The sequence below is a fragment of the Cavia porcellus genome, unplaced genomic scaffold (assembly GCF_034190915.1).
Source record: "Cavia porcellus strain 051 isolate PalLab524CR breed Dunkin Hartley unplaced genomic scaffold, mCavPor4.1 scaffold_28, whole genome shotgun sequence".
In the NCBI taxonomy this organism is placed as follows: domain Eukaryota; kingdom Metazoa; phylum Chordata; class Mammalia; order Rodentia; family Caviidae; genus Cavia; species Cavia porcellus.
In genome coordinates, this window is record NW_026947511.1 from 5771940 (window position 1) to 5790280 (window position 18341).

At 33.2% G+C, this 18341-nt stretch overlaps 1 protein-coding gene across 3 annotated transcripts in view; it reads left to right on the top strand.

Moving 5' to 3' along the window:
• The window catches only part of Tbc1d12 (TBC1 domain family member 12), an 89531-nt gene that overhangs the window by 56350 nt on the left and 14840 nt on the right, over window positions 1-18341 (top strand). For 2 of the 3 annotated variants that reach the window (XM_013143975.3, XM_003462412.5), the window contains exons 3-6: window positions 7467-7582; window positions 8487-8569; window positions 12827-12944; window positions 14683-14789. In XM_013143975.3, coding sequence (XP_012999429.2) covers window positions 7467-7582; window positions 8487-8569; window positions 12827-12944; window positions 14683-14789 — 424 coding nt within the window. Of the gene's footprint in view, window positions 1-5010; window positions 5238-7466; window positions 7583-8486; window positions 8570-12826; window positions 12945-14682; window positions 14790-18341 lie in introns of those variants that run through there. The other variant, XM_063239396.1, reaches the window with a different exon arrangement.

An 18341-nucleotide genomic window follows, 5' to 3' on the forward strand; every position in this document is an offset into this window, starting at 1 on the left:
CCAGTTGTCTTGTTGTGAATTGTTATGTTCTTTACATTGCTCTGTTCTGATTTGCTTTGTTCTGTCCTCTTTTGTTTTATTCTTTTTAAAATTAAAAAAAAATTTTTTTTTGGTCTTTTTCCTTTTTATCGGTACCGGGGATCGAACTCACGACTGCCTGCTTGCAAGGCAGGTGCTTATGCCGCTGAACTAAATCCCCAGCCCCTGAAATAAAAAAAATTTTTAAAAAGAATTAAAAGCATTATACTACAGTGACAAATGTGTATCCATACTTACAGCGGCACAGTTCGTAATAGCTAAATCAGCAATGGCTGCTGTACTGCCTTGTTTTCTTCAAAGTAGCTGTTCATACCATCACACATAATAAAATCAAACAAAACCATAAAACCATAACAACCAATGAAGAAAAACATTATAAGGCTTCAAAACAACATAAATAGCTAACCATGATTACCATAAAATCTTAATGTACTTTTATCATTTCTTACACTATGGAGACTATATGGTATTTATATATGCGAATTTGATTTGTTTCGCTTCTGAGTGTGGTATGAAGTTGTGTCTATTTATAAATATTTCAATGTGATCATTCTTTATAGCTGAGTAGTACTGCATTGCATAAAAATACCACTACGTTTTTTATCCATTCCTCAGTTGATGGGCACTTAGATTGTTTCCAAGATCTGGCTATTACAAATTGTGCTGCTATAAACATGGATGCACATATAACACTGTGGTATGATGTTTTCAGTTCTTCTGGGAATATGCCCAGAGGTGGAATAGCTGGGTCAAGTGTGACTTCCAATCCCAGCTTTTTGAGGAATCTCCAGACTGACCTCCACAGAGGTTTCACCAATCTACACTCCCACCAACAGCGCAGAAGAGTTTCTATTCCCCACAGCCTTTCCAGCATTTGTTGTTGGTAGTTTTCTTGAACCTGGCCATACATGCTGGAGTGAGATAGAATCTCAGTGTGTTTTTAATTTGCATTTCCCTAATGACTAATGATGCTGAACATTTTTTCATGTATTTATTTGCTATTTGTATTTCTTCATATGAGAATTGTGTATTCATCTCAGATGCCCATATTTGCAGGGAGTCTGAATTTGGGCGCTCTGATTTTTTAAATTCTTTATATGTTCTAGACAGAAATCTAGCATATGGAGAGTCAGTTTTTCCAGCACTATTTATTAATGAGACTATCATTTTAACAGTGAACCTGTTTGGCCCCTTTATCAAAGATAAGGTGGTTGAGTGTGTTTGTAGTTGTAGTTGTATCTTCTAGATCTATTCCATTGATCTTCAGATCTGTTTTTATTCCATACCATGTTGATTTTATTACAGTTGCTTTGTAGTATACTTTCAAGTCACGGATTGTGATGCCTCCTGCCTTGCCTTTGCTTGTTGGAATTGCCTTTGGTCTCTTCTGGTTCCACATGAATTTCAGGGGCGATTTCTCTAGATCTATGAGATGTGTTAGTGGTGTTTTGATTGAGATTACAATGAATCTGTATAACAATTTTGGGAGAATGGCCATTTTCACTATTTATTCTTCCTATCCATGAACAAGGGATGTTTTTCCATTTTCTGAGGTCCTCTTTAGTTTTTTGAGGTGTTATAATTTTCCCTGAATAGATCTTTTATCTTTTGTTACATTCATTCCTAAGTATTTCATTTTCTTGGATGCTGGTGTGAAGGCTGTGGCTTCTCTTATTTCACTCTCATTTTGCTGTCTGTGTATAGGAATCCTATTGATTTTTGAGACTGACTTTGTGTCCAGCTACATTACTGAATTAATTTATTATATCTAGAAGTCTTTTAATGGAATTTTGGGGTTCTTCAGGTAGAGTATCATGTCATCTGCAAATAATGATAATTTAACTTTCCCTTTTCCTATCTTTCTTCCTTTTATTTCTGTCTCTTGTGTAATTGCTCTGGCTAGCATTTTTGTTAATATGTTGAATAGGAGCAGTGATAAGGGACATCCTTGTCTTGTGCCTGATTTTAAGGTAAAGGCCTTCTGTTTTTGGTCACTTAATCTGATTCTGGCTGTTGGTTTGTCACAGATGGCCTTCATCATATTGAGGAAAAGACCATCTATTCCAATTTTCTTTAAGGTTCTTAGCATGAATGAGTGTTGGACCTTATCAAAAGGTTTTTCTGCATCTATAGAGATGATCATGTGATTCTTACTTTTAGCTTTATTGATATGATAGATTACATTTATTGATTTACGTATGTTGAACCATCCCTGCATGCCTGGGATGAATCCCACTTGGTCATGGTGTATAATCTTCTTGATGATATGCTGTATCCTGTTTGCCAATATTTTACTGTGGATTTTTGCATCTGTGTTCATTGGGGAGATTGGCCTGTAATTCTCTTTTTCAGTTGGGTGTTTCTCAGGTTTTGGTATTAGAGTAATATGGAAGGAATGACTTAGGAAGAATTGCTTCTCTTTCGATTTCATTAAAGAGATTGAGGAGTGTCAGCATTAGGTCTTCTTTGAATTTCTTGTAGAATTCCGCAGTGAATCCACCTGGGCCTGGGCTCTTCTTTGTTAATAAGGATTAAAATTTCAGTTTCACTAATAGAAATTGGGTTATTCATCAGTTTTACATCTTCTTGACCCAGCTTTGGTACTTCATATGTTTCTAGCAATCTGTCCATTTCTTCTGTGTTATCGAACCTAGGAGAGTAGAGGTTTCTGAAATAGGTGTGGATGATCTGTATTCCCACAGAGTGTGTAGTGATTTCGCCTTTTTCATTCCTTATTGCATTAATTTGAGCTATTTCTTTCCTTTTTTAATAAGGTTGGCTAGGGGCTAGAACCAACTCTTTGATTCATTGATTTTTTGGATTGTTTTCTTAGTCTCTATTGTATTAATTTCTACTCCGATTTTTATAATTTGCTCCCTTCCTTTAGCTTTGGGCTTGACTTGCTCTTCTTTTTCTAGATGTTTGAGGTGTAGCATCAGGTTGTTTATTTTTATTCATTCTGTTTTCCTGATGTGGGACTCAGTGCAATAAATTTTCCTCTGAGGACCGCTTTCATTGCCTCCCACATATTCTAGTAAGTTGTATTTGTATTTTCGTTTGCTTGTAGGTATTGTTTAATTTTTTCTTTGATATCGTCTGGGACCCACAATTTCCATACGTTTGTGGGGTTTTTGCATTATCTTTTATCATTAATTTCTAGTTTCATGACATTATGACCTGATAACATGCATGGGATAATTTCAACTCTTTTACATTTATTTAAATATGTTCTGTGAGCTAGTATATGTTCTATTTTAGAGAATGTCCTATTTGCTGCTGAGAAGAATGCATATTCTGATGTTGTTTGATGGAACACTCTGTATATGTCTATCAAGTCCATTTGTTCACAGGTGTGATTCAGTTCTGTTTTTTCTTTTTTTTTTTTTTTTTTTTTGCTGATTTTCTGTTGGTTGAACTGTCCCTTGGTGTCAATGGTGTCTTAAGGTCTCCTATTATAATTGTGTTATTGCTAATTTGAGTTTTCATTTCTATTAATACTTGCTTTGTATAACTGGGTGCTCTGAAATTTCGTGCTTATATTTTTAAAGTAGTTATCTCTTCAAGTTTTCCCCTAACCAGTATGTAGCGACCTTCTTTATCTCTTATGATCATTCTTGATTTGAAGTTCACATTGTCTGCAAACAGAATAGCTACCCTTCTTTTTTTTCTGTTTCTGTTGCATGAGGTATTTTTTTCCATCCTTTGACTCTGAGTCTCTGAGTTTCCTTTGGGGTTAGATGGGTTTTCTTGCAGACAACATATGGTTGGATGTTGCTTCTTGATCCATTCTGCCAGTGTGTTTCATTTAATTGGTGAATTGAGACCATGTACATTAATGGTTATAACTGTTATATATTGGCTTATTGTTGACATGTTATCTTTCTTTTTTTTTGTCTTTTTCTTTTTTACCAGGGATAGGACTCATGACCACACACTTGCAAGGCAGGTGCTTATGCCGCTGAGCTAAATCCCCTGCACCAACATGTTATCTTTCTGCTGTTGCATCTTTATCTTTCCGTTCTGTTTAGTTGTCCACCTTGCTTAGTGTTTTTTTCTATGTGTATCTAGACTGTCTTTCACTATTCTTTGCAGGATTAGCTTGGTGTTCATAAAGTTCTTCAGCTGTTGTTTGTCATGGAAGTATCTTATTTCTCCATCCACTTTGAAGGACAATTTTGCAGGGTACAGCAGTCTAGGTTGAAAATCCTTTTCCTCTAGGATCTGAAATACTTCACTATATGCTCTTCTTGACTTCATTGTTTGTGTTGAGAAGTCTTCTGTGATTCTGATAGGCTTTACTTTATAGGTGATCTGTCTTTTCTCTCTGACAGCTTTTAATATTCTATTCTTATGTTGGATTTCTGGGATGGTGATTATTATGTGTCTGGGTGTAGTTTTGTTTTGCTTATGGCTATTTGGAGTTCTATATGCTTCACTTATCCTAATGCCAGTTTCCATTCTCATGTTTGGGAAATCTTCAGCTATTATTTCTGTGAATAGCCTTGATATCATTTGTGGTGTTCCCTTTTTTCATTTATCCCTATCAATCTTATGTTGTTTTTCTTTGCATCATCTTGCAGCTATTGAATTGTTATTTCCTGATTCCTTGTTATTTTTAAAAGATCTTTCCTTTCCTGTTTACTAGCTGCAATCTTGTCTTCGAAGTCTGAAATTCTGTGTTCATTTTTGTTGAGTCGGTTTTGACAACTTTTGAAGGAATGTTTGATTTCCTGTATGTCTCTTTGAATCTGCTTCATGTCTTGTTTATTTCTTAAATTGTTCATCCACACATTCTATCCTTTGTTTTCTTTCTCTAATTTTTTACCTGTGTCTTCTTTAGATGTCTTCTGCATCTCTTTCATTACTTTTATCATTTCTTCTTTTTCTGGGTGATTACGTCTAGTTTGAATTCCTTTAAAGCTTTCTGGAGTTGCTTCTTTATTTCAGTTGCTATTATTACAGGTATTTCACAGGTATGTCATATATTTTCTTCTGGGCTTTCTTGGGATGGGCTGGTGGTTTGAGATTGCATTTTGGTCTTTCGTTTTGTCATTTTCCTATATTTCTGTGTTCCAAGGCTTCCCCTGGATATGTTGGAAATCGTCTCCTGTACCCTAGGCTTCTGGGACTGAGTGGAGGTTCCTCAGCATGGTTCTGTCAGGCCGTCAGTCCCTCCCATGCCACCTTCAGTATTCCAGGTAGCTACCTCTGGTTCAGCAGGCATCTAACCTCTGTGGATGATGGGCTAAAGCTTTGGCCCTGGCAAAGACCAATGCCCTGGAACTCACTTCACCTGCTCTCAACTCCCATAATTGAAGAAGGTTGCTGGGTGTAATATATTCAGTCCATAAAACCTCCCAAGGCTAGTCTAGTGTGGCTGGGAGCTGGGCGGATCCTTGAGCTCTGGGAGCCATAATCTTAAAATCTCCTGGGGCTTGGAATGGCGAATCTTATTGATTTAAACTATTATAGCTGTTTTATTGTTAATATAGCATGATACCTTAATAGATCTTTAAAGCCCATGCTCTGGCACTAGACTGGCTCCTCTTTATGCCCTTCTGCAAGTGATCATGTAGGTTCTGTCTCAGCTTTCATCACTGTGAGGGTCTGACAGGGTAAAGGAGTAAATGGTTTAATTGTCAGTTGGGTATGATGGTGCATACTTGTTTTTCTAGTACTGTGAGAAGTTGAGGCAGGAGGCTTGCAAGTTTAAACCTATTCTGGGCAACTTAGTGAGATCCTGTGTTAGAAAAAAAAAAAAAAAGAGTAAGAAACAAAAGGGTTGGAACATATTGTGAAGGCTCTAAATTTGATCCCTTGTACCACAAGAAAATGTGTTAAGTGTTCAATATAGTGCATGATATATACTAAGTGCCAGTGTTACTTATTAATTTGTTGATTTAGAAATTTTATTTTGCTGTCTCTGCAGTTGTCATTTGTTTGCACAGAAAATGCTTTATTGGATAGTATACATTGAACTGTCTGGCAATGAAAACAAGTTACATTGCAGGAAAACCAAATACCACTTAAATTATAACAAACGTCTAATATCTTTAGTATCTTTTTTAATATGAAAAACAGTCGAAAAGAAATTTGTTACACTGGAACTTATAAAGAAAAAGAAAATATACATACATATTTACATATATCCCAGGTGTTTGAGAAAGAAGTCTCACTGACTATAGTAGCATATGCCTGTAATCTCAGCTACTTGTAATGCTGAGACAGGAAGGTCAAAAATTCCAAGCTGGCCTTGGGCAATTTATCAACACTCTATCTCAAAGTGAAAACATAAAAAGGACACAGATTGTGGCTCAGTGCTCCTAGGCTCACAGGAGGGAAGGAGGGAAATCAGTAAAATCCCAATATGACTGTACAAGGGAACTTTTCAGATTAACAGTGTAGACTTAGTAGGTGGAAGGTGAGATACAGAACTAAAGATAGTTATAAAACAGTAATACAAACTTTTATAAAGTGTCTGAAGCTACGAAGTAAACTAAGTTTCTAGAGACCCTTTAAAGACAACATCAGTAATTTTTAAAAATGATACTTGAAATATGATTAACATTTCAAAAAAAAAGTTCCAGTATCAAATTTTTAGGTGGGGTGGAACCATCACTTTACATTTTGCTAGTGAGTTGGAAAAGGTGTAATATTAGTATAAAAATTATACAATGACAGGCAACTAGTATGTGTAACATCTAACCACTTTAAATGTATTTAATTTTCAAGTTAGTTAAGTTAGAAAAATATTAAAAACATTTCCTTAATTTGAAGAAAGTTTTTGGTATATTGCTGATAATATGTATTAGTAAAGTATTTAAATGTAGAGTAAGTAGGTATATTTGTTATAGTTAGATTTGTAATAAATTAAAATCCAAAACAATTTAGATTAACATCATGCTAGAGAGAGATCTTCAAAATATTACAAAAGATTGTCTCGGTTCCCTCTCAATGTTTCCATTGCCAATCTAGCTAAAAACATAAAGTTATCTGCTCATAACTTGTTAAAGCCGAGCTTGGATAGCTGAAACCATAGAAGACAATAAAAAAAGATGCCCCTAAAACCTTTCCTAATAAATCTACTGCATTTTTATATTTCCTTTTCCTACCATACTTAGCATATAATTTTAATTCATAATTTAGGTATTCCATGAAGATGGTTTTTTTTTGTTGTTGGTTTTTTTTTTTAATCGGTACCGGGGATCGAACTCATGACTGCCTACTTGCAAGACAGGTGCTTATGCCGCTGAGCTAAATCCCCAGCCCCTGATGGTTTTAATTTTTATCTTCCCAATATTTTTACTAAATTACTGTATGAGTTTTGTGCATTCCCTGTGCTACCATAATGTCATTACAGATTTAATGATAATGAACTGAAAATTGGAAAGATTTCTACATAAACTGTATATTCTTATGTATTCTAGGAATATGAAGCACGAACAGGGAGAACTTGTAAACCATCGACTCAGGCCTCAAGATGTAAAAATTTTGAATTTGAGCCACTTTCTACCACTGCCCTGATTCTTGAGGATCGGCCATCGTACGTACAGTATTTAGTGATCATCAGGAGCACCATTTATATTTTAAATACAGATTTAATTTTGTTCACTATTTCACTTAAAAAATATCAAGAAATTAAGTACGGAAAGGATTTTTTTTTTCAAAAATTTTAAAATCCCAGTGATATATTCTAAAACAGGGAAGAACATATTGTTGATGGGGAAGCCTTACGCTTATTTTCTAGAAGTCTCCATGAGTCAAAATATGAAACAAAATCGCTGCTTTTGCCAGGTGTGACAGTACATAGCTGTTGTCCTAGTTACTCTAGAAGGTGAGGCAGAAAAATTATCTGAGCCAACAAGTTAGAGACAAGTCTGGCCAACATAGTGAAACTCTTCAGAAAAACAAAATAACTCAAAAACAAAAACAAACGTTCACTGTTTCAACAATTTCCTCCTTATCTTACATAATAGGGCCATTATTTTTCTTTCTTGACATTTAATATGTACAGTACTTAAGATGTATTTGTCCTTGCCTTTTACATCATGTAATTGCTGAGTGTTAACTAGTTGACTTACTATTATTGTTAAGAATCTATTCTTAGAGGCTGGGGATATAGCTCTGGGATGGAGAATGTGCTTAGCTTGCACAAGGCTGGAGATTCAGTTCTCAGCAAGCATTATTCTTAATATATCTATCAAAACACCTTTCATTCTTTTTTCCCAGCTTTGCCCTTTACATTGTGTAGAGTGGCTGTTGTCCTTCAAAATATTGTCTTATTTATCATTAAAAATGCAGTTTTTTAAAAAATGGACTTCCCTTTACTAATGTATGAAATGAGAAGGTGGGGTAGAAATGTTTTGCATGTAGCTCTGAAAAAGTAATGTGTAATTTTAATACTAATCTTTTAGAAATTGGCTTGACAAAGTAAATTTTTGTTCCAGAAATCTTCCTGCTAAGTCTGTGGAAGAAGCATTACGTCACCGACAAGAATATGATGAGATGGTGGCCGAAGCTAAAAAACGAGGTATAAATTCTTTTTGTTTTCTTTTTTCTAATTTTCATTTTATTAGTACATGTTTCTAGTATATAATGATCACATTTAGTTGGGACTTGGTATGTGTATATAACACATCCTAATTCTTTTTCATTTTCTACCCCTCACTCTTTAAACTTTAGACCTGCTTCTTCATTTCTCTGTCCTGTTAAAGCTCTGTCTCCATTTTTTTCTCCCAATTCTTTTTTCCCCCTTTCTATCCCTTCCCAACCCCATCTCTTCATCTGTTGTTCCTCTTCCCATTTGAAAAAGGTCCCTTACCTCCTATTACTTGTCTTTTGCTCTTTATTTATATTTTGGGTTTCTCATAATAAGATGTGACATTTAAACTTGTGTGTCTGACTTGTTTCACTTAATATTATGGTCTCCATATGTATCCAGTTTCAAGGTATGTCCATTTTTATCTACAGATGACTCAGGGTTATTTGTTAAGACAGAGTAGCACTTCATTATATATAAATACCACATTTTCTTTATCTGTGAATTTCTTGATTGACATTTAGGCCATTTACATGAATTGTGTTGTTGTAAATATCCATGTATCACTGTAGTATGATGTTTCTAACCCCTTTCAGGAAGCTTCCTAGAAAAGGAGTGACTGGTCAAGTGGAATTTCTAGTGTTAGTTTTTTGAGGACTGTCCATACTGATTTTTATAGTAATTGTACTAGATTACGTACCACCAACAATTCCTTTTTTCCAGTAGCCTTCCAGCATTTGTTATTCTTTGATTTTTTTGATATAGCTGTTCTTTCTGGAGTAAGATGGAATCCCAATGTTGTTTTAATTTGCATTTCTTTAATGGCCTGAAATATCAAAAGGTTTTTCATGTATTAAGTTCTTTCTGTATTCTAGATTAGTCTCCTGTCCAAAGAATAGCTGGAAAAATTGTTTTTCCACTCTTTTGGAGAGGTGGGTACTGGAACTTGAACTCAGAACCTCATTCTTGCCAGGCAGGCATTATGCCACTGAGCTACATCCCCAGCCCCCATTTTTCCATTCTGTAGGTTGTCTCTTTACTGTTTCTTTTGCTGTGCTAAAGCTTGTAAGTTGATATATGCTATTTATTGGTACTTGGAACCATCAAAGCTGGTTCTGAAAGTCCTTGCCTATGCCTGTGTCTTTCAAGAGTTTTACCTATTTTATCTTCCAGCAGATTGTTTCTGTTTAAGTTTTTGATCTACCTTGATTTTTAGTGTACTACATTGTGAGATGCATGGATCTATATTCAGTTTTCTGCATGTGGATAGCTAGTTTTCTCAGCACCTTTTATTAGAGAGGCTCTCCTTTCTTCCAGTATGTTTTCCTGGCCCCTTTATCAGAGATCAGATAGCTGAATGTACCAGGGTTGTATCTGCTTCCTTTGTTCTATTTCATTAATCCACGTCTGCTTTGTGCCGGTACCATGCTGTTTTTATCTCTGTAGCTTCGTAGTACAACGTCATATCCAAGACTGTGATGTCTCTTGCTTTGTTTTTGTTATTTAGGATTGCTTTTGCTGTTTTGTGTATATGAATTTTGCTATTTTGTTCTATATGAATTTAGGGTAATATAAAACTTAATTAACTTCAGAGCCAGGTGTAGTGGCAAACGTGTAATCTCAGCACGCTGGGAAGCTGGGGCAGTTAGAGCCTAAAATTGAGTCCTCTCTGGCCAATTAAGGAAGACCATGGCTCAAAATAAAAATGCAAACTAGGACTGTGATCAAATACGTATGTGGTATAACTTACTTTTTATTGGTTTATATTTTATTTAGTAGTACATGTTTGCAGTACATGAAGTTATATTCATCTCAGGGGGTGTAGGTACATGTACATAATAAAGTTTGTTTCTTTTTAAATCCTTTACCCCTTCCCACTCACCTGCCTCTTCCTGCCATTTTCATTCTTCTGCTTCTTCTTCTTTTTTTTTGGTACCTGGACTCAAACTCACAACCTTGTACTTGCCAGGCAGGTGCTTATACCACTAAGCTGAATCCCCAGCCCTCTTTTTTATTATTCTTAGCTCATGTTTATGACATATAATGCTAACGTTCACTAAGGTCATTAGGTGTCTGTACAAAACACATTTTAAGTCTTCTTACTTGCCCTCTTCCTCTTCACTATCAGGCTCCTGGACCCTTTCCCATTTGCACAAGAGATTTTCCCCTTGTTTCCTTCTATCTATTTTTTTAATGCTCTTTGTACTGTGTCTTATTCAAATGAGATTAATTTACTGACTTTAACAAATTAGTTTTTATAGAAAGACAGCTAGTGAAAATCAGGTCTATCCTCAAGGAGATAGCAAATTCTTGTTTATGTCTTCTACTTTTTAATTAGATTTTTTTTGTTTGTTGGTTTTTTTCATTGCTGAGATTGGACCCCAGGCCTTGTAAGTACTTTTGAAAACTAATACAGGCAAAAGGCAGCAGACTATCTACAAAGGTCTTAAAATTATAATTATAAAACTTGGACTGTTAACTCTATACATGAAGATATTCATGAATGTATTTGTGCATTTTATTTTTTCAAATGCTTAGTCTTGATTTTATAATTTTTGACTTTAATATTGCAAGATAACTTTCTATATGGCAATGATAATATAATTTAAAGCTAAAATTTGTTTTTATGACTTAATAAAGTCTCCCCAGAGTCTCACTTTTCTCATTTAATGAATATAAATTTACATATTTTATTCATTTTCTTCTCCAACCAAAAAATAAGGATAATTTATTATTTATTGACTGTGTTTAGAATAAATATACATTTTTAGAAGATATTACACAGCTACCTATGTTTTTAGACCTATGCCTTAATAATAACATTGTTCTTTCTTTGACTTAAGTGAATAGAATATTATAATAGTATGCCATTTTGCTTTATATTAGTTTGGGAAGTAAAGTTCTTTTTATATGTTAAGCAGGATGCTTAAGGCCAGTATTTTTAAAGGTTTCTAAAATGCCTAATTCATTAAACATTAACTGAGTTTAATTTACTCTACAGAATTTTATAACTTACTATATTATTGATTTTTTAAAAAATTTTTGAGATCACCTTTTCTATCTAGTCTAAGGTGGCCTTGAACTTGAAATCTTGCTGCCTCAGCCTTCAGAATGCTGGGATTATAGACATGTGCCATCATGTCTGGCTGATTCTTAACACTAGCTTTACTATTTTATTAAAATGTAAGGTAATTATTGTTACATAGATGATCTTGAATGGGGACAGAAGAATGGATGGAGAGGGAAGGAGAAATAAAAAAAGGACTAAGATGTATGTATACCAATTCCTTAGGATAAATGTATACATTGTGTATTGCAAACATGTACTTTTTTAAAGTAAATGATCCCCAAAACATAACAGGATAGAAGTAAATATTAATTTAATAAATTTAATAAAATTGGAAAACCAGAAGGCTATAGCTTGAATACTGTTTAAAATTACCTGACTATAATATTCTGAAGAGGCCTAGAGTTAGGAGGTTTACTACATCAGGTTTTTTAAGCCTCTCCTTCAACAGATTTTATTTTTTTAACTAGTGGAGTCTCCCAAAGCTTCTTACATAGACTCTGAATACATAAAACAAAAGTTAATAAAGTTGTTTACTTGATCTGCTGCTTGCCTGTAAAGATAATTTCTAAGAAATATACAAAACATAGTTTAAAAACAGTCTGATTAACAATTCTCTTAAGTCCTCACTGGTTGTAGAATTATACATATATTATTACTCACATCTATATAGTATTTGAAGTTCCTTTTCCTTCAAAATTGTGACCCATGGTTTGGTAGAACTGTATTATTTTTTGTGTATGTGTTTTTGAAGGAAAGTTTTTATTTCTCTTACAGCATACTAAAAAGGGTTTATCTACTAATTGTACCATTGGCAAAAATCATTTTTAATGTCATGTGGTTTGTTAGGAGATTCTTAAACTCTTTGTATGAAAGACAGATATTGATTTTCAGGGTGTTTATTTTTTACATATTTAATTCACAATAGATTACTTTGTATTTTAAGTAAAAGAAATATATGATAGAAAAATTCACTGAAGTCATTTGTCTGATCTTTCTTCCATTTAAGATGTTATTGTAAAAGCATGTTAATTTTCTTTTTCTTTTCTTCCCTTCCTTCTCTTCCTCTCTACTATCCAGAGATTCCACTTGAGAAATCCTCTTTTATGAGTTAAGTAGAAGAAAAGGGGGTTTTGATCTAACTCGTTTGTATTGAAATAATTCTTACTTATTTAAAACAGAAATTAAAGAAGCACATAAAAGAAAAAGAATGATGAAAGAACGATTTAAACAGGAAGAAAATATTGCAAATGCAATGGTAATTTGGATCAATGAAATACTACCCAATTGGGAAGTAATGTAAGTAAGCAGACTTTTCCTAAATTTTAGGTATCGCCAAAGACCTTGTCTTTGTACTTTTATTACTTAGCATGTATCTTGTTCTTTGGCTAAGTTATACTATTAACCAATGCCTGAAAAATCTCCATGCTTATCTCTTTTGCTTTTGTAAGTCCTTTAGGCTCTAAGATACACTTCTCTCACCATCCTTTGTGCCTTTCAAAACTCTTTATCTATTCTTTGAGACACAAACAGAATGCTAATTGATTCATGAATCTTTCAATTTGTTCAGTTACCATATTTTCTTAGTTCTAATGTACCATTAATTGTAAAATGCACTATTGATGTAATATTGAAAAGAATGTATTAAATCATATATATTTATTATAAGATGTATTTATCAATTGTTAAATACTGAAATATTTTTAATATACTTGCTCATCAAGAATCACATTATTTATAGTCTTTCCCTTCTGAAAATGTCCCACCATTGAAACTGTTATACTTCTTGCTTTATATTTCCTTTAATTTTTTGCATATGGATGGAGGGGTGGGGATATCTCAACAATGCCTAGTATAGCATATATACTGACAATTTATTGAATATTGACTGTGTGACAGATATAGCTGTTCCCTTTATTTACTTTCACTTTCTACAGTTACAGTTACTTTATGGTAACTGAAAGTATTAGATAGAAAATTCTAGAAATCCATAAAACATCATCTTTAAATTGTGTACCATTCTGAGAGGATAATGAAACCTTGTGTTGTTCTGCTCTGTCCCCACTGACTAGTATATCCATGCTGTATCCACTGTCTCCCCATTAATTACTTAGTAGGATTTCATTTATTAGATCTACTATTATGATATCAAAACAATCCTTACTTACTTACTTAATAATGGTCCCAAGCACAGAGTAGGGATGCTGGCAGTTTAGATGCTGACCTTTAAGTGAAGACATTTTGAGGCAAAGACAGACCACATTTACATAACTTCTATTGCAGAGTATATGTTATAACTGTTCTTCTTATTATTAGTTCCTGTTAATCTCTTACTGTGCCTGATTTATAAATTCAGCTTTATCATGGGTATGTATGTGTAGGCAAAAAATGTAGTATCACTGAATTTGGTACTAATCATAATTTCAAGCATCCACTAAAGGATTTGGAATTTATCCCCTGCAGATTGGGAGGAAGAGGTACTATTATATTCTTTTAGGGTCTTTACATAAGTAATTGCTTTTTTATCCTCACAACTTTTATAAGGTATATGTATGTATTTTTTACTCAAATATTTATCTTACAGGGAAGCTTATGGCTAGAGAGGTTAAGTGATTTGCCCAAGGTTATACAATTAGTGAATGACTAGACTAGATAAGTCTGACTCTAAAGCCTACACTCAGATTCAAAGCCTAGTGCTTAATCCAAAGTAAACTGTAATTTTTTATTTGACTGAATTGACAAAACATTTTTACATCCCTTTTATCCTATGTTTTGGGTAATTATATATTTTTGATTTATTGTATAAATGACATCTCCCAAAGGCAACTCCCTTTAAAGTACCGTTATTTGAGATAATACATATTTTGTAGGCTTTTCTTGCTTGTATACATGAAAACCAAAGGAAGAATGCATTATGTACTTAACTCTCTGTGTTCTTAAAAATAGTCTGACCACTTGGTCATAGGTAAATCATCATGCAACTAGTATTTTTGGTATAAAAAATAACACTCTCTTTTCTCTCCTCCTTTAATTCTAGGCGTAGTACAAGAAGAGTTCGAGAATTGTGGTGGCAGGGATTGCCCCCTAGTGTTCGTGGGAAAGTTTGGAGTCTAGCTGTAGGAAATGAACTAAATATAACTCCTGGTTTGTATTCTATGTTTAGTTATTCCCACACATACAAATAGTCATCTCCAGAGTTATAAAGCAGATTAATAGAATGCCATTTTAAAAAGCACTACCGTAAATATTATTTTGTGAGCATGCTTCACCCTCCATATGATTTAATGTTACCATATTTCATATTACATAAAATGTTTTTTAGTTTATAACTGTTGATAATAATCTTGACATAATATGCTGAGCATAGGTAATGTCAAACATTTCTGAGATTCTTGTTTGTTTGGTTTTTTTGTGGGGTTTTTTTTTTTTTTTGTCATTTTCATTTTTATCGGTACCAGGGATCGAACTCACGACTGCCTGCTTGCAAGGCAGGCGCTTATGCCGCTGAGCTAAATCCCCAGCCCACTTCTGAGAGTCTTTATGGCATGGATGAGTAACTGTATATCAAGAAAAAGAAATAATCTTTTGAAAAAATGTGTTCTTTCTCAAAAAATATAAATGATGGGGAATTTATTTTCCTCCTCTATCTAAACTTATCTTTTTGGAGTTCTTTTTTAATTTAAAATTTTTAATGTTTAAAAAACAGAAAAAGAAGTAAAGAGATTTTCAAGGAGTTCTCTTAGGTTTCTTAACAGAAATTTAGAGTAGTTTTAATGAATTAAAAATATTTAGGTAGAATTAGGATCATAACAAACTGAGGGAAATAAGAAATTTTAAAAGGTGCTAAATTGGTCTTAGTGATAACGTTAATAGTAGATAATATACTATACCACAAAAAGAGGTAGATTGCTTAGTAATAGAAATAATATATTGCTTCTGTTACTTTTAAGTATTTTCTTTTCATGGTTATCAAAAAAATGCAAACAGGGTCTTCATCCAAACTTTTTTTTTCATTTGTTTGTTGTGATAGGGTCTCACTATATAGTTCAGGCTGGCTTTGAACTCCTAGCGATTCTTCTGCCTCAGCATCCTGAGGGCTGGGATTACAAACTCCTATTCTTGATCCTATTGTAAGCATTATTAGCAATTTGGTATATGATTTTCTAGATCTTTTTCCTATGTGCATAAAAAGTGCGCAGATATATATACATATATATATATATATATATATATATATAAAACATTTTTAAAGTTTTTCTTTATTTTTCTAAAAAAAGGAGTTTATGTCATAAAATGATTCTGTGGCTTGCTTTTTTCATGCTAATCTTTCTTGAGTATCTGATGCCAGTATCCTCAAGTATCCCTCATATATATTTTAGTAACATTGTATTCCACCATTTGGCTATTCTATTTATTTTTATTGTGCTAACCAAATCAAACATAAATGATTTGTTTGTTTGTTTATTTTTTGTTCTTGAGACAGGGTCTGGAAATGTAGGTTAGACTGGCCTGAACTCATTGTGTAGTTGAGGCTGGCCTTGAACTTGCTGTGATCCTCCCAAGTGCTGGGATTTCAGGCATGCGCTACATGCCAGGCAAAGATACATGTTAAAACAATATAAAATATTTTTTTGTCTCTCAAAACAGATAAAGTGAATGAGAACTATCTAGATGGAATGTGACTAAAGATAATTTAAAAATTTTTACCAAAAGTCTGAAAAAATAACCTCTGAATGACTTATTCCAGTTCTAAAAATTTAAAGATATAAGCAGGATTGGGTGCAGAACTTTTTCCTTGAGGACATTCATTGCAGCAATCGGCATTTATTAATTGGCCAAAACTATAACAAAAATTAAATATTTAACCTTAAAAGTGATGTCAACTTTGGATATAATTATGTATGATTTTTTTTCTTGTTTGGAACTGAGGATTGAATTCAGTTACTTCACACTGAGCTATATCACCAGGGTTTTTGATTTTTCCAAATAGAGTCTTGCTAAGTTGCTAAATCGCCCACAGTGGGCTCAAACATGTGATCCTTCTGTCGAAGCCTCTCAGACTGCTAAGATAAGAGATATTCATCATCATTCCTAGCTAAAGAGTACATATTATTTTTTAACTGACTTTCACAGTTATCCTGTAATGAAAACTAACTTTTAAAAACTTTTATAATGGAAGAGTTAAAAATTTTACTTTCAAAAAAGGTAGATTTTATATGACTTAACTAGTCTCATCAAACAAAATAGTGGGTTTTTTTCTTTCCTTTATGTGGCTGGAACAGATTCAAAAGAAATGTTATTTAGATTACAGTCAGAGCTTTCAGTTAGATTTTTTTTTTCAGTTAGATGTTTTTAAAACCTTGATGGGTGGGTGGTATTTGCAATTCTTTTGTTTGCAGTTTTTGTTTAGTTGTTGTTGATAGCTTTGGCTTTAGAATATGAGTTACCTTGATTATTTAGACATTAAAATATTGGCTAAATAGGTATAAACATTGTGACACAGTAATTTTTAAGCTGGATGTATTGACACATACCGTAATCCCAGAACTCTGGGAGGCTGATGCAGGAAGGTTATAAATTCAAGCCCAACTTGGGTGATTTAGGACAAGTGTAGTGACTTAGCAAGACTAAGTCTATAGTTATAAAATGAAAAGCTAGGATTGTAACTCAGTGCAGGGGCCCTAGAATCAGTAGCATACTTATACACACAAACTTTTAAACAATTTTTGCTTATTCTGTGAAAAAATGGAATAATGTCATAATCACATAATAGTACAATAGTGGTTATACTGTATATTGTTGTCTTCATAGTACAAGTCCTAAACCAAAAAGATTCTTACAAAAAAGAAACATAATAACACAAGTTTTCTTTCTAACAAATTCAGATAAACATAGTATAAATGAAATTAGCATATATATTGAAATATTTTTAAAATAATGGAATATGTGATTTGGAGAAGTATTTGAACTTGTCCTTTCTGTTTAGCTCTCTTCTATTTTGCTCCTTGTGTATGTATTTTCCTTTTTAAATTTGAAATTTATAAAGTGTATATGATAATCATTTTTTTTCAAAGTAATTTTAGGTTAGGGGCTGGGGATTTGGCTCAGCGGCATAAGCACCTGCCTTGCAAGCAGGTGGTCATGAGTTCGATGCCCGGTACCAATAAAAATGAAAAAGACAAAAAAAAAAAGTAATTTTAGGTTTTCTCCATTAAACATATTTAGAATTGGATTCATTCTTTTTCAGTGATGAGAAAGACACCAACTTTTGATTTATGTAAATTTTGTATAATTATTTATTTTGAATACTCTTAATAATTAGACCTTTTTATTTGTTTTAATTATGAAATTTATAGCTCTAAAGTCAGTCAAATATGATTCAAATCTTGGTTTCACTATGATTAGGTTTGTGACCTTGGGCAAATTACTTAACATATAGAAGTCTTATTTTTCTTCATCTGTAAATGGGAATAAGATCATGAGGTAGCACAAAAATTATTTTAACAGTTATTTGTGATAGTGAATATAAAATTTATAATGAAAGTGCTTTCTGTTGAGTATAAATATTATTACAAAATCAGAAAGGAAAACACACTGAAATCAAAGTAGTCTCTGTTCAAGTATAAATTACTCTGTTCAAGTGTAAATTACTATCTTCTTTGCAGTTATAAAATACAATGTAAGGAACCAAGCATG